The sequence below is a fragment of the Astatotilapia calliptera genome, chromosome 8 (genome assembly GCF_964374335.1).
Source record: "Astatotilapia calliptera chromosome 8, fAstCal68.1, whole genome shotgun sequence".
Taxonomy (NCBI): Eukaryota; Metazoa; Chordata; class Actinopteri; order Cichliformes; family Cichlidae; genus Astatotilapia; species Astatotilapia calliptera.
Window position 1 is genome coordinate 3151827 of NC_137429.1, and position 13391 is coordinate 3165217.

At 40.8% G+C, this 13391-nt stretch overlaps 2 protein-coding genes and 1 long non-coding RNA gene across 3 annotated transcripts in view; 1 reads left to right on the forward strand and 2 right to left on the reverse strand.

Moving 5' to 3' along the window:
* Positions 1 to 9061, reverse strand: part of rnf213b (ring finger protein 213b) — a 34192-nt gene extending 25131 nt beyond the window's left edge. Inside the window, exons 1-18 of the mRNA XM_026177843.2 lie at positions 8726 to 9061; positions 8035 to 8183; positions 7212 to 7945; positions 6976 to 7134; positions 5740 to 5909; positions 5361 to 5635; positions 5026 to 5270; positions 4507 to 4713; positions 4205 to 4418; positions 4054 to 4109; positions 3825 to 3981; positions 3595 to 3744; positions 3225 to 3323; positions 2955 to 3080; positions 1489 to 1657; positions 1229 to 1396; positions 883 to 1032; positions 159 to 787 (exon numbers count right to left, since the gene is read on the reverse strand). Coding sequence (XP_026033628.1) covers positions 159 to 787; positions 883 to 1032; positions 1229 to 1396; positions 1489 to 1657; positions 2955 to 3080; positions 3225 to 3323; positions 3595 to 3744; positions 3825 to 3981; positions 4054 to 4109; positions 4205 to 4418; positions 4507 to 4713; positions 5026 to 5270; positions 5361 to 5635; positions 5740 to 5909; positions 6976 to 7134; positions 7212 to 7945; positions 8035 to 8136 — 3810 coding nt within the window. The 5' untranslated portion in view covers positions 8137 to 8183; positions 8726 to 9061. The remainder of the gene's footprint in view (positions 1 to 158; positions 788 to 882; positions 1033 to 1228; positions 1397 to 1488; positions 1658 to 2954; positions 3081 to 3224; positions 3324 to 3594; positions 3745 to 3824; positions 3982 to 4053; positions 4110 to 4204; positions 4419 to 4506; positions 4714 to 5025; positions 5271 to 5360; positions 5636 to 5739; positions 5910 to 6975; positions 7135 to 7211; positions 7946 to 8034; positions 8184 to 8725) is intronic.
* On the forward strand, positions 4602 to 7204 carry LOC145430263 (uncharacterized). The gene is made up of 2 exons (XR_013910725.1): positions 4602 to 4734; positions 5064 to 7204. It is a non-coding gene; the product is annotated as an uncharacterized LOC145430263 (long non-coding RNA).
* Positions 9062 to 9206: 145 nt separating the features above from the next.
* LOC145430260 (uncharacterized) lies at positions 9207 to 13299 on the reverse strand. The gene is made up of 4 exons (XM_080304987.1): positions 12296 to 13299; positions 12081 to 12181; positions 10965 to 11094; positions 9207 to 10537 (listed from the first exon to the last, which is right to left on the reverse strand). Exons 2-4 carry the CDS (start codon positions 12178 to 12180, stop codon positions 10267 to 10269), a joined length of 501 nt encoding a protein of 166 aa, XP_080161113.1. The 5' UTR covers position 12181; positions 12296 to 13299; the 3' UTR covers positions 9207 to 10266.
* Between the last annotated feature and the right edge of the window lie 92 nt (positions 13300 to 13391).

The window sequence follows — 13391 nt, forward strand, 5'->3', positions numbered from 1 at the left end:
GGTTACAACATTAGAAACTGTTAAAAACAAATTCTGGAAAATGTAGCGTATATTTTTTTTCCTACACAAATCTATTAAACGTCTTCAGTTTTGGTCACCACGTCAACGAGACTTTGAGAACATCCTTTAAGTAAATAGTAATATTCATAAAGTATTACCAGTTGACTGAGTGCTTCGATCTCAGTGAAGTTTCCAGAAAGCCCCATTTTTCCTGCAATCTTCAGCACGGCGCTGGCTGCAGCCGCCGCCTCGTGGAGTTGTCTATACTTCTGGATCTGATTGAGTCTCATCTTCATCCAGTTGACCTCAGGTTTGGACCCTCCTGCCTCAGAAAACATCTCCAACATCAGATCCAGCTCTGTTTTTATGATTTTCCCATCACCCTGGTCCCCAGACTCAAGCAAAACCTGATCGAGCTGCCTAAAAGTGATATTTGCTTCTGCAATGCTCACGGCGAGGTCAACAAACTCGGTGAGCAGGGGGTTCCAGATGTTGTCGCAGACCTGTGTTAGGTTCACTGAAACAGGAGCTTGGAAGGGATTTCTGGCTGCCAAAGATGCAGCTCCTTTGACCCACGAGGACAGAATCAGGTTGCTGTCTCGCAGTTTGTGCATCTCTGTGGCCATTTTTAAGACATTCATACTGGTTTTATACCAGAGGATGCGTGGAGAGCCGGCACTCTTTAATTTGCCTTCAGCATCAAAGGGCTGAACAAGCATCAGTTTGTTCAGGCTCACAGCGTGGAGATCTGCATTGTGCTGCTCCTCCAGGGCCAACATCTCAGGAACTATTGACATAAGAACCATGTTAGTGTGAAGAAGCCATTAAACCACCACACAGCAAAAATATTTAAAATGATGAAATGAACGACATTCAACTCACCTGTGATGCTTTCTGTAACCTTTGCTATCATCTTTATGAGAGCATCAATCTGCTGTTTCCTCTGCACGAACGTGTTCAGATCTTTCTCTCTCTGAGCTAAAACCTCGTCTGCACTGACAGCAACCTTCTCAGATTTAGCGTTTAACTTGTCTGTGGAAAACACGATGCAGCTCATATTAATCAAGACAGTTTGCAAGCATGAGCTAAAGAGGCAAACGGAGAAAATTAGTTAACTTTGCATCCCTCTTGTACTTAAATCTTCTGAATATCTCATTTATATAAAGGACAGGATGTGTGAGATTATTCAAAACAGAATGAAGGAATAGCAGACTCTGATGGTTCTCACATTGCTGGAAAAGCTTTTTAAACTGCTCCCGGTGTTTCAGGCAAGTCTGCAGGTCTCCCAGAGCCACGTCTCCCTGAAGCAGAGACCCCACCAGAGAGTGTACGGCCTCCACACAGCTGTGGACCACCTGCCCTGCGGTGTCGTCCACCTGGATCGCTTTCCAGTCACCTGGACCAAAGCAGCAACACCGCAGCCATCACAAAACCCGAACAGCAGCAAGAAAAAATTTAAAGACGTAAATGAGCAAAGAAATGACGTACCCTTCAACAGGAGATGGCTCACGGCGGACTGAGGGTCGAGCAGCTGAACCACCACGCTGTCTCTGAACCGTGCAGCTGACTCGACCACCACAGCAGACACAACAGCAGCAGGAAGTGCTGATCTGTCCTTAGAGGTCAGACTTCGCATCAGGTCTCCCTCCTGCCTTCTCTACAAACAGAACACGTTTACTCTCCTACTTCATAATGTATGCTACATACAGTGTAGCATACATTATCAATACTGACGTTAATGTTAATGGGAGAATTTTCCAGTGAGTCTTGTTAAAGTCCAAACGCCACACATTTATTCAAAGCTGACATTTTACATTCACATAAAAAGAATTTTACTGGAGAAAAATTACAAATTTTGAGAGAGAAAAGTTTATTATAACCAAAAATGAACCTTTTAGTTAACTTAAACCAAAAATATGTATCTTAAGTTTTAGTCTTTTTTAATAGGGTCATATTTGCAAAGACAGCAATGGCCAGATTTCCTAAATGGGGCAAAATGCAGTGTGTGCACGATCTCCAAATAAAGCTCACAGGCAATGTTATAGGCAATATCAAGTGCAAAAAACATGCTTTTTTCAGCATTAAAAATCGGTGCCGTTAGCAGTAAACTGCATGTTGTAAACAGCAATGTCAGCAAGTCATTTTCACCTTTCTTTTAAATTTCCCCGCCCTATTTTTGGTGTCCTGATAGAGGAACTCTCTGAAATGCATAAACAACAGAGTCAGGTGCAAAAATCTCTGCGTTCTCTCTTACACACAACCCTGTCACTGAGCTTAAATAGTTTGTACTCAGTAAATCAGGCCCTTAGTCTGAGGAGCCTGTGTTGACATGGACGTCTACACTACTGTGAGAGAAGTTTGGGTGCGTAGTTCCTGCTCCGAACTCCTCAAATCTTTTCCTGACTACTGTTACAATGTATAAATGTTATATCATATTATACATGTATAGTGAAACTAATATGTAATAAACTAACAATACAAATGAACGAGAAACCAGTTAATCAGTTTTGTAGCTCAGAGATCATCATTATAAATACAAAAACCAAATCTTACATTTGACCTGCTAAAAGCTAAGTGACCTAGCTCGGCACCATAGAATAAAAGGTTACGTTTAAAATCATATCTATCAACTGATTGATTTGTTAAACCAGCTCTCTGTTACATTTTTTGTTGTTCTGAGGTTTTTGAGTGTAATGTAGGGAAAAGACAAGTCAAAGCTCGAGACACAGACTGTGGGAGAGAGCGAGGGGTCACTTGGCCGTGAAAGTACAGTTGCTTTTCTACGTTGTGACCCTGGTGATCATTACCTCACTTAAAACACTTAAAAGTGCATCTTAATCTCTACGCGTTTGATAAAAGAAAAATAAAGTCTATAACTTTGGAAGTGCTCTTTAAAGGTTTTAAAAGCGAATATTGAAACTGTGCTCTGACTCATTTATTAATTCACAGTGTACCTGGCAGATTGTCTTGATCGCAGAGCGACACAGCTCGTCCAAACAGGCCTGTATGACTTGGTTTTTACTTAATGCAGTCTGGGACGACTCGAGGCAGCAGAGCATGACTTTGTCCTCGTCACTTATCTGTAAATTAAAACAGCTCAGGTGAGTTCAGAGGGAAAACATCTGCATGCTGAACCGACACCAGTCTGACAGAATAGAACTCAGGTGTTTCTAAAACGAGACCAGTAATGTTGGTCTGACACCGATCGGTGCACGGGTCCTGACCTTGGACACCCTCTTCCTCAGGTCTTTTTCCAGGCTCTGCCTCCAGCGGGATGAAACTTCCTCAGAAGAGCACTCGACCTTCAGCAGCGCGTCCCACATCTGATAACATCACAGGCATTAAACGAGGTGAACTGAGTGGTTAGAGGCAGGGCTGATGGGTAACTCTGATTATCTAATCAGAATAAATTACTAATATCAGCCCAGATTACATTTAAATAAGTGCAAAGAGTTTATAGTTACATTATCGAGGATCCCTTTTTTACATTTCAGTAATGTCTTTGGAATGTGCAATTATTGACCAACAAAAAATACATTTAAAAATCATTATTAGCAACGTAGTTTGATTTTATCAGCTGTGTTTGCTACATGCCTCGATTTCCTTTGGATAGCTGAGTAATTTTGATGATGTCAGGAGCGGGTTTGGAAGCAGTTCGTCTCTCTTCTCTCTGATTCGGTCCTGCGTTGCAAACAAGTCCTTCAGAAGCTGCTGCTTTAAGGTCTCAAACTCATCTTCTTTGGACTAGAAGACACAAAACAAACAAATTTAAGATAACAGATCACACTGAGGCATTATGGGAAATATAACATGTAGGGTTTTACCTCTTTAGCCTCCAAAATCGCTGCCACCTTCAGCACCAGCTGGTAGGACAGGACGATGGCCTGGTACCACGGGACGATTCGCACTAATCGGCACGTGTTCTTTGCAACATCAATGCTGCTCGCGAACGCATGTTTGATGGTTTCACTTTCAATAATTCTGCAGAGACAAAGTTAAAGTTACAAAAAGCACAACACCAGAATGTATGAAGCACATTTCAGGTGTCGTTACCTGTCCTTCTCTCTGTCTACCTTCAGGAGGATGTGGGTAAAGCACTGCTGAGCATGCTGCATGTAGGAAGAACAAAGGTGATCACAGAGGACTGTATTAAAGATGGAACAAGGTCAAATTACAAGTTTATATTAGTTAGTTGGTTTTTCACCTTTAAAATCTTTTCCTCTTTCTTTAAATCTGGTCTTTCACCACATTTTCTCAGTCTGTACAACAGACTCTGGATCAGCTGTTCTGCAGATACTCCTGTCACGTCTGAAAACTCAGGAAGGTCCTCAAATGCAACCAGAGATAACCAGCTCACCAGGAGCAGAGGCGTCTCTGTAGCCAGTGATAAGTGCTCCTGGATCAGAGAGAGCATCCTGCTGTGGATGGAAAATAAAATAATTCAGTAAATCAGATCAACACTTCAGGAAAATAAAGAAAGCTACGATGGGTTTGAGACAGACTCACTTTCCTTTGTTAGAGTAGAACTGGATATTCTCTCTGAATCCACTGAAATTGATGCTTTGTAGTCCAGACCAGTTCTCTTCTTCAACAGTGGGACCCAGTTTCATTGCATCAGCTCCAGGCTGTCTGAGTCTGAAGAGGAGAGGAACGAGCAGGACGACCTCTGCCACCATGTACTGGGCACAGCGGTTTATCAGACCCACCACAGTGCTGAGGGGGAAACCGAACCATGTGAGGATACAAGCTCAAATGTCAACACCTCAATCACCAAGATAATGTTTAAAGATGAAGGTTAACTTAACTTAGAAGTGGAGTTTCATTTAATTTAGTTTTTAAAGTAATTAAAGCCTTTGAATTGCTATGCTGCTTTTTTATTAGTCCATAAAATGTAGCAAACAGCAACATCTATTTCACATCAATTAGATGGATTTTTTTAAAACAAACAAACAAAACGTTTGTCAGTGAGAAACTGTTGTCTAACCAGGGCAAGAATTACTTTTCTTAAAGATTGTAAAAACCTACTGTTGTGTGTTTGTGAAACAACTCTGCAACCCATCCAGGTTTTTGTTGTCCAGTGCAGACTGTGAGACCAGCAGACACAGCTCAGCCCAGCCTTTAACTCCAAGGTTAATGCTACAACTTTGGGTAACCATGAAAACAGAAAGCCCCAGAACGAGAGGACTAGTGTCCCTGCAGGATCTCGGGAGCTTCTCCTTCGGCTCTCCTTTTAAGATTTGGAGCAAGTTCTCTGAAATCAACTCTGACACCTGAAAATCAAATCATGTATTAACGGTGGTTTATAGAAGCTACTGTAGATAATTTCTACTTTGATTTTTTTGTCCTTTTGCTGAACACACCTGGACCTGAGGTGGATGTGAATTGTCTGGGTATGCCATCCTAGTGTGAGCAGAACCGAGACTCTGCATAAAATACTTCAAACTTTGACACAAGCTCTCAGTGCTCTTTTTATCTGACGGAGTCCATTTCTGGAAGATTCTGTTCAGCAGAGTTGAAGCTGAGGACTGCCAGGCATTTGAAATCTCCACACCTTTTGTGTTCTTCCAGTTAAACATTTTGTGGAAAAAACCTTTTTCATCATAACGGCTAATGAGTCCTTCAAAAAGATGCATCTCTGCATAAAACACAGGCAGGTTTGGGATCAGTTTATGTGGAAATCCAGGAAACAGAATTGGACAAATGACATAATAGCAGTCTCAAGCTCAGTGTTTGTCTTACCCTTAATACTTGGGTCTGAAGGAATGTAAATATGTCTTGTGGCAGTTCCTGAAATCTCTTTGACTCGTTGCTTTACACCATACCAATAAGTCACCCAGCTGCCTCTTCGCAAGCTGCTTTCTTCAACAGAGAGCCATGCTTCCACCAGATAACCTTCCTGCTTTAGTCCACTAAAGATAAAATATTGAAGATTTGAGTGAAAGGGATATTCATGCCAAATTTTTATCTATCTAGATAAAAACACAACATCCTCTGGAGACAAAAAGAACTTATTCAGGTGAAATGCAGGAAAAAACAATATAATAAAATAAAATATATTAACAGCTATATTCAAATGCTTGACAATCTACACAAGCTACTCTCCAAATACACTGCATTGATAAGTATTTGCTCAGTATCTTTCTTCACATATGTACTTGGATTGGCATTCTATTGTTAATCCACAGGATTTAAAAGGATGTCGGCCCACCCTTTGCAGCTGTAACAGCTTGAACTCTTCTGGGAAGGCTTTCCACAAGGTTTAGGAGTGTTTACAGGAATTTTTGACCATTCTTCCAGGAGTGCATTTGTTAAGTCAGACAGTGACGTTGGACAAGAAGGCCTGGCCTAGCAGTCTCTGCCCAAAGGCATTCTGCTGGATTGCAGACTCTCCCCGGGCCAATCTAATTTTTCCCCACTTCATCAGTGCATGTGATGCTTTGCATTGTGTTTTGTTACGTAAGGCTTGGGTGCAGCTGGTGAAGCTCTCTACGCACTGTTCTTGAGCTAATCTAAAGGCCACACATAGTTTGGAGGTCTGTAGCAAATAACTCTGCAGAAAATTGGAGACCTCTGCCCACTATGAACCTCACTATGCATTGACCTCGTTCTGTGATTTTACGTGGCCTACTACACAGCTTTCCTCCATTGTCATATCAAAGAAACAGAAAGAGGCTAAAATGCCCCAATGTATATTTTCAAAAAAATTGGTTAATTGGGGGTTTGATCAAACCACAGAAATCCTTCCACACCAAACCAGGAAAGAAATTCTTTATGGACCTATGTTAGTACAGGCACTTGGATGTATAAAGTAAAAAGGCCAAACACAAAATAGAATCACACTATCATCCTAAGCAGCAGGAAAAAACTGTGGAACCATAGGAGCTTTGCTATTAACCTCTTGTGTATGTTACTGTCCTAAAATCTAACATAAAGAACAATAAAAAATACAACCTGTAATACATCATAGATACTTACACAAAATGTGTTATTACAAGGGGCGGGAAATACCCTTGTTGATTTTGAAGCATAAGTCTGTCGTGTTCTTGGTTGAATCTAAACGCTTTGTCCAGCACAGCGTAGATGTGAAAGGTGAACATAGGAACTCCGGGTGGAGGTCTCACTGGGCTTCGATCGCTGTGAGTGAAAAAGATAAATGTTTAAATATGAGCTTTAGCTCCAGAGTTTAAATAAACAGTTAAAATCAGTCTTACCGTGTGCTTTGGGATGTTTTTTCTGCCGTGTTAGTGGCTGCCACAGTGGACTGTTTGTCACTCCCTCCCACTCCAGCCACAGCTTTGGCATAAGACTTCTGTTTGGCACCTTCTTCAGTTTGAGATGCAACACCTGAGCCTTCTGCAGAGGGATTCTCCTGTTTAGGCTTTGACTCCTTCTCGCTTCGTTGCTCCTTGGCTGGCTCTGATGATTCTCCTTCTGGATTTTGCTCTGATGGAGTCTGAACTGAGCTGTCTCCTTGCAGCTTGGGTCCAGGTGTGTGCTTGTTCTGATCTTCTTGCACCTCAGCAGCTTTCTCTGTGGCGGCTTGAGTCTTTTCACCCTTTCCCTCGTCTTGTTTTGGCACAGGAAAGTCTGTCTGTGTTTCCTGATTCTTCTGAGTAACAACTGGAGTCTGTGTGAATTTATCTGAGCCTTTGAGCTTCCTTATTTGAGTCTGAGCTTGCACCATCTTAGGATCTTTCTGTGGTTGCTCGCCGCTGTTTTCCCCTTTTTGCAAGTTGTCTTCAGTCTGGGGAAGCTCAGGCTGTGTTTTTAAAGACTCGCTGTCCTGAGTTTGGCTGCTTTCAGTCTCCATAGCCTTATTCTGATCCTTCTGTATGTTTTCACTTTTGACATCTGCCTCTCCTTTAGCATTTTTTCTTCTTTGATTTCTCCTTCTTCTCCTCTCCTTCTCTCGACTGTTCCTGCCGGGCTTTCCAGCTCCATGTTCCTGGAACACACATTAATTTATATATTTCACGACGGCTCAAACACCACTAACAGGCCCCTGAAAGCTGTTTGTTGTGACTGCATGTCTACCGTATTTGTCTTCCGTGGTCTTTTGGTTGCAGAATCCTCAGCTTCCTTGGTTTGCACCTGCTGCCCACTGGCACGGTGGGGGTGTCCTCCCCCCTCCTCCATCTGTAGAGACACCTTTCTCAGGTGAGCCCCTGCTCTGCGGGAACTGTCTTTAAATATAAAAATACAGGCACAGTTACAGCTTTTAATCCCTGTGAGGCTTACTATTCAGGTCAAGGTTGTTGCATTACAGTTAATAAAATTAGTGCAACTGATCTTCTTTATAAGAGCAGAAATACCTTAAAAATACTGCACACAGCATATCATGGCACACACTCTGCAATGACTTCCTCAATAGTCATAAAAACACCCTATTAGGTTGCCTCATCTTATCAGCAGTACAAATGAATATGATAACAATTAATTTATGATAAAATGAAGTAGAACAGCAAATGACAGCATCATATTTTGACAAAATAGCGTCATAAAGTCTAATACAAGGAGTAAAAACTACCAAAAAGTACCAGAGATGCACAAAAACAGGCTGAGAAGCGACTGTGGCATTAAAGGTAATAAGAATACAATAAAAATAGTCTAGTACGCTTGTTATTACTGGATAAAAGGACAAGAATGACCGTAAGATCTGAAATAACCAAGTGACATTTATTAAATAAAGACAAAAATACATAAAGTTCATGATGTTCTTGCTTACCTGTTTGTATGTTAGCTTCGCAAGTCGTACACTAAAAATCTGCCAGACAAACATTTACTTAACTTCCTGATGGACCCGCCCACACACAGGGACCGTCCCCAAAGGTTCAGACTCACAACCCTACCCGCATCTCCCCATTATTGATCTAACATATACGTTTGTATTTGTAAAATATTACCCGGTTTTATAAAAATCCGTTTAGGTCAGTAGTTGGTTAGATAATGCAGTCTTTACAGATTCCTTCGTCTTGTTTCTGTAGGTAAAATCTTGAGAGTCCCTAAACCGGAAAGCAACCTTTTCAGTTTCGTTTCTGTCTGACTCTCTGCAAAGAAGAAACTTATGCCGCGTTCAGGTGATGATCGGAAGTTTCACTTTCAGTACCAAAACAAAGAAACCCAGCCACTGACATTATTACCGTGAATTACATCTATCTTTATTATGTTTTATTCTATAGTAAAAAAAAAACAAAAAAAAAAACTACTTCGTGACAAAAGCACAAGGTTTATTTTGAAGAAAAAGACAAAAATCACATCAAATATGTGTAATATATCCACATTATTCTCACTAAAGGATACTGCTGCTACTACTACTACTAATAGTATCTGACGTCACTTTTTAAAAAATGAATGGATGAATGGGTATTAATAACCATGGGTAAGTATTGTTCATAACAACTTTTATTTAATGAACCTGTGAACTTCCTGCATGTGTAGATAACTTGATTAAAATCCTGGTTAGGGGTTAAGTGAAGTAGCACTAACGCTATTGGGCTCAATTAACTAGAAAAAATGCACAAACATACAAACACAAAAGTGATCCAAACAATAATGCGCACCGATAAAACTAAGTAAAGAAGAATCAAAACTGAAACACCACCGATGCTGACTAATTGAAGATTGTTAGAAATCCTCAATCCTTGTAGCAAATAGGCTTTTATTTTGAAAGACCATAAGAAAACCATGTCATTATTATCATCATCATTATTATTATTATTAATATTAATATTATTGACCACAACAAGTTTAAATCCATTTTGTATTCAGTCAAATATGTCGAAATCGAAGTTGATTGAAAACCAAGTTCTCAATCAACTAAATCACTGTTTTGATCTCGGTGATGTTGGGGAGACATCTGCTGGTGAAGAAGAGTATAACAACTCCTCTGGAGGAAATAGTAATTTTCCATTTATTAAAAATTAGTTAGATGCTATAAGAAGCAGCATGTTGTGATTACTATGGACTGAACAAAACAGAAAGAGTTCCAACACAGTGCACTTTATTTATGTTCTTACTTTTGTGCTTTTGGTCCAACATCTGAGACTTTTTTGTGCAGATTCGTGTGGACTCAGAGTGGGCTTTCTTTGCTGTTATATTAACATGTGTGTTAACTCAAGCGTTAAGGTGTAAATTAAGTTTATGTTACAGTCTCTCCTTCTCAAGTCCAAGTTATAAATGTGATTTGCACCAGAAAACACAGTGAGGTGAAATATAAGACAAACATGTAACGACTCAGCCCGGCATTAACAGTATGATGCTGTATCCTCAGTCCTGTGAGCCGGCAGGTTTCTTGATTCTCCGAATTATGACCCGGCTCCTCCTTCCACTGGGCCGACCTCCAGCACCATCCGCCTCCCCTGGCAGTGACCCTGGGGGTCGGGGTTCACCTCGGAGTGGTGCAGGGCTCCTCCCTAATCTCACATCGTCCACGAAAGCCTCCACTCCATCAAACTTGGTCGTGAGCTCAGCGAGACGCTCCTTCAGGGAGTTGAACTCTTTGTAAAGATCTCCCAGAGCTTCTGACAGAGGCTGGATCCTGAAAGAACACAAAGAAATTAAAGTGTTTTTTTCCTCTCCAACAGTTTCAGTTTTATATTCCTTCTCTGCGCCTTCTTTTTGTCTCTCCTCTTTCACCTCTTGGTTGTGGAAAGCAGTGTCCAAGTACATTAGTCCATGTAAGAAGAAGGCCCTGATGAGTTCATGGCCTCAGTCGCTACTTTGAAATCATACTGAATACCAAATGTTAATTTAAAAAAATAATTGTGGTCACATTTAGAAGAAAATAGATACAGATATAGAAAGATATACTTTCTATATCTGTGCAAACCTGCTCAAATTAAAGCTGACCTTTTAATGTTACAGTTATTCTTTACATTTTGACTGATGCGCAAAGCCCGAACACCCAGACTGATGTAACTGTGGCGCAGGAGACTTAGAAAAGGCCCTAAAACAGAAAACCTCACCTGCCATAGTCGGGCAGCACAGTGTTGTGGTCATGCAGCAGCAGATCTTTGACCTGCGTCATGATGGCGTATTTCCAGTTGTCTAAAACCAGCGTGAGGTTGGCACATCCTCTGGTGTTCACTCTCTCTGCTGCAGGTGAGCAAGCCAGGAAAACAAACTTTATTATTTTCTGCTTTTGGAATTATTACATCAGCAACAACTGTACATGACTTCATTCATACAGGTATCATGAATTATTGTAACCTTGTAGAAAAAAGTAAAAGAAGTAAAAAAAAAGAGGGAGGGAGAGTGGTGGGGAAGTCAGTGCAGAGCTGCAACTAATAATAGTTTTCATAGACTGTGGATGAGTTTCTCTATAAACTGGCTGGTGTGTAAAACTTGCCATGGGTGTAGATTTTAGTGGAGACGCGGATCTCCCAGGAATTATAAAACATGTTTGAAAATGAAGGAAGCAGATGAACATCAAGGGAAGGTCTTTTCTCTTCAACAGCACTTCTTTTTTAAAATAACATATAAAGTTTAAGTTCACAGAACCAATGAATCACAATAACAGAGAACGAGCTCCAGCGCTAGGGATTTCTTTTTTCTTAAAAGGTCTGACTCACTGCTTCTTCAGAATAGAAAGGTTTTTGATAACTAATCCTTAACATTAGTTAAGTAGATGAGATTCTTCTTAAAAACACACAGAATCACAAAGATGCTTGAAATCCTGTTGAAAAACACCCGAGCTGCTGAATATAGCTGACAAACTGGAATCGATGATTTACCATTTACAACTTCCAGCAGATTACTTCAAAACAGAAAACAGGAAACCCTCTTGATGTGTAAACCTTCAGATCTGTTAACATTCACTCAGTATTACCAGGACAAACATTAAATGAAGAAAACTAAGAATAATTATTTGAAAACACTTCTGGTAACATTTATTCTAAGCATTATACATCTAAGAAATGTATTTATTTATTTGAAATTTATTTAGTCAGATTAAAAAAACAAAAAAGTAAAATGAGCTAAAGCTCTGCTGAAAGAAAATATAAATATAACCAGCAGTAGAGTTTTCCTCTCAAAAAGCTCCCTGTAACGCCGAGCTGATAACACTGAGCTGTTAAACTTGCCTTCATTCCTGTAATCCCACTCCGGTCTCCAGCTTGTTTTCTGTCTCTGAGCGATGCACAGAGCTGCAGACAACACGATCAGAACTCCAGCGATTCTCATCCTGATGAAAAAAAGCCCAACAACACACAAATGAACCCCTGAGAGCTCTCAGTCACCGAGTGTGAGGCCATGAAGGAAAACAGCAGTCGAAGTAGTTAACGTGTAGGAAACCCACCTGTTCTGGCAGTCAGAGGTAAAACAAAGAGATCTGGATAAAACTGATGCTTTTTAATCTGAAGCAGAGGGAGGGTCTTCAGTCCTCACTCCCATCAGCCGGAGCATCATATATCAGGATTTCGCAGTGGAGGGAAACCTGCTTTCTATCTCTGTTAACTCTTACGTTTGAGGGGTCAAAATAACAGAAGAGGGTTGCATAACCTCAAGCTTAGAAACAATATTTAATGAGGCAGAAAATGTTGAGAGGAGCATATGTAAAAATGTAAAAGCTGGAATATGATCTCAGTCCTTTGAGAGCTTCAGCGGAGCTCTTTGATGTTTTAAGGTCAACCTAAAAATTCCTGCTCTTCATCTGCTGTCCATGTGAGCTCACAGGAGACCAGCCAGACCCGGACCGCCTCCACAGGGTCTAATCATGGCAATTAAACAGTCACTTTATTAGCATTTTATCTGCATGTAAACATACCACTTCATATCATGGGAATTCACTGAGATGCCTTCATGGTGACATAAATATGTTTTAATGTGTGGAAATAATAAACCAGTTGATACCTAGTTATAAAATAACGTCTACAAAACAAATGTAAGACTAAATTATAAAGGCTGTTGTTCACAGGCCAGCAGACTCATGTTAATTCTTCACGAGTGCCATAGAGCAAGACATGGCTATCTTCCCAGGTCTGCCTTCAGGAGGGGCTCCCAGCGAAGTTCTCCTGCCTGGCTTCACTGACGGTTTTCCAGCAGTCACCAGTCATGCAGAAGTTGCAAAGGCCCGAGCTAGAAGGTAAAGCTTTCCATTTACCAGTAGACTGATGCTCTAACCCTCACATATGACCATGAGCTCTGAAAGAATGATGTCACAAATGAATTTTAAATTATTTTTCTCTGAAAATGTATGGTGTCACCGTTTCTTCATCTCGGGAGGCAGCTGAGGTGGTTCAGCATCTGATCAGGATGTAATACTTGGAGAAAACCTGTCATCTGGCCTGGGAGCACATCAGGATCACTGAGGTGTACGTGGAAAATGTTGCAGAGGAAAAAGATTCCTGAAAGGCTCTGGATAAGCCTGGTGCCACTGAAAAAAATGAAGCATA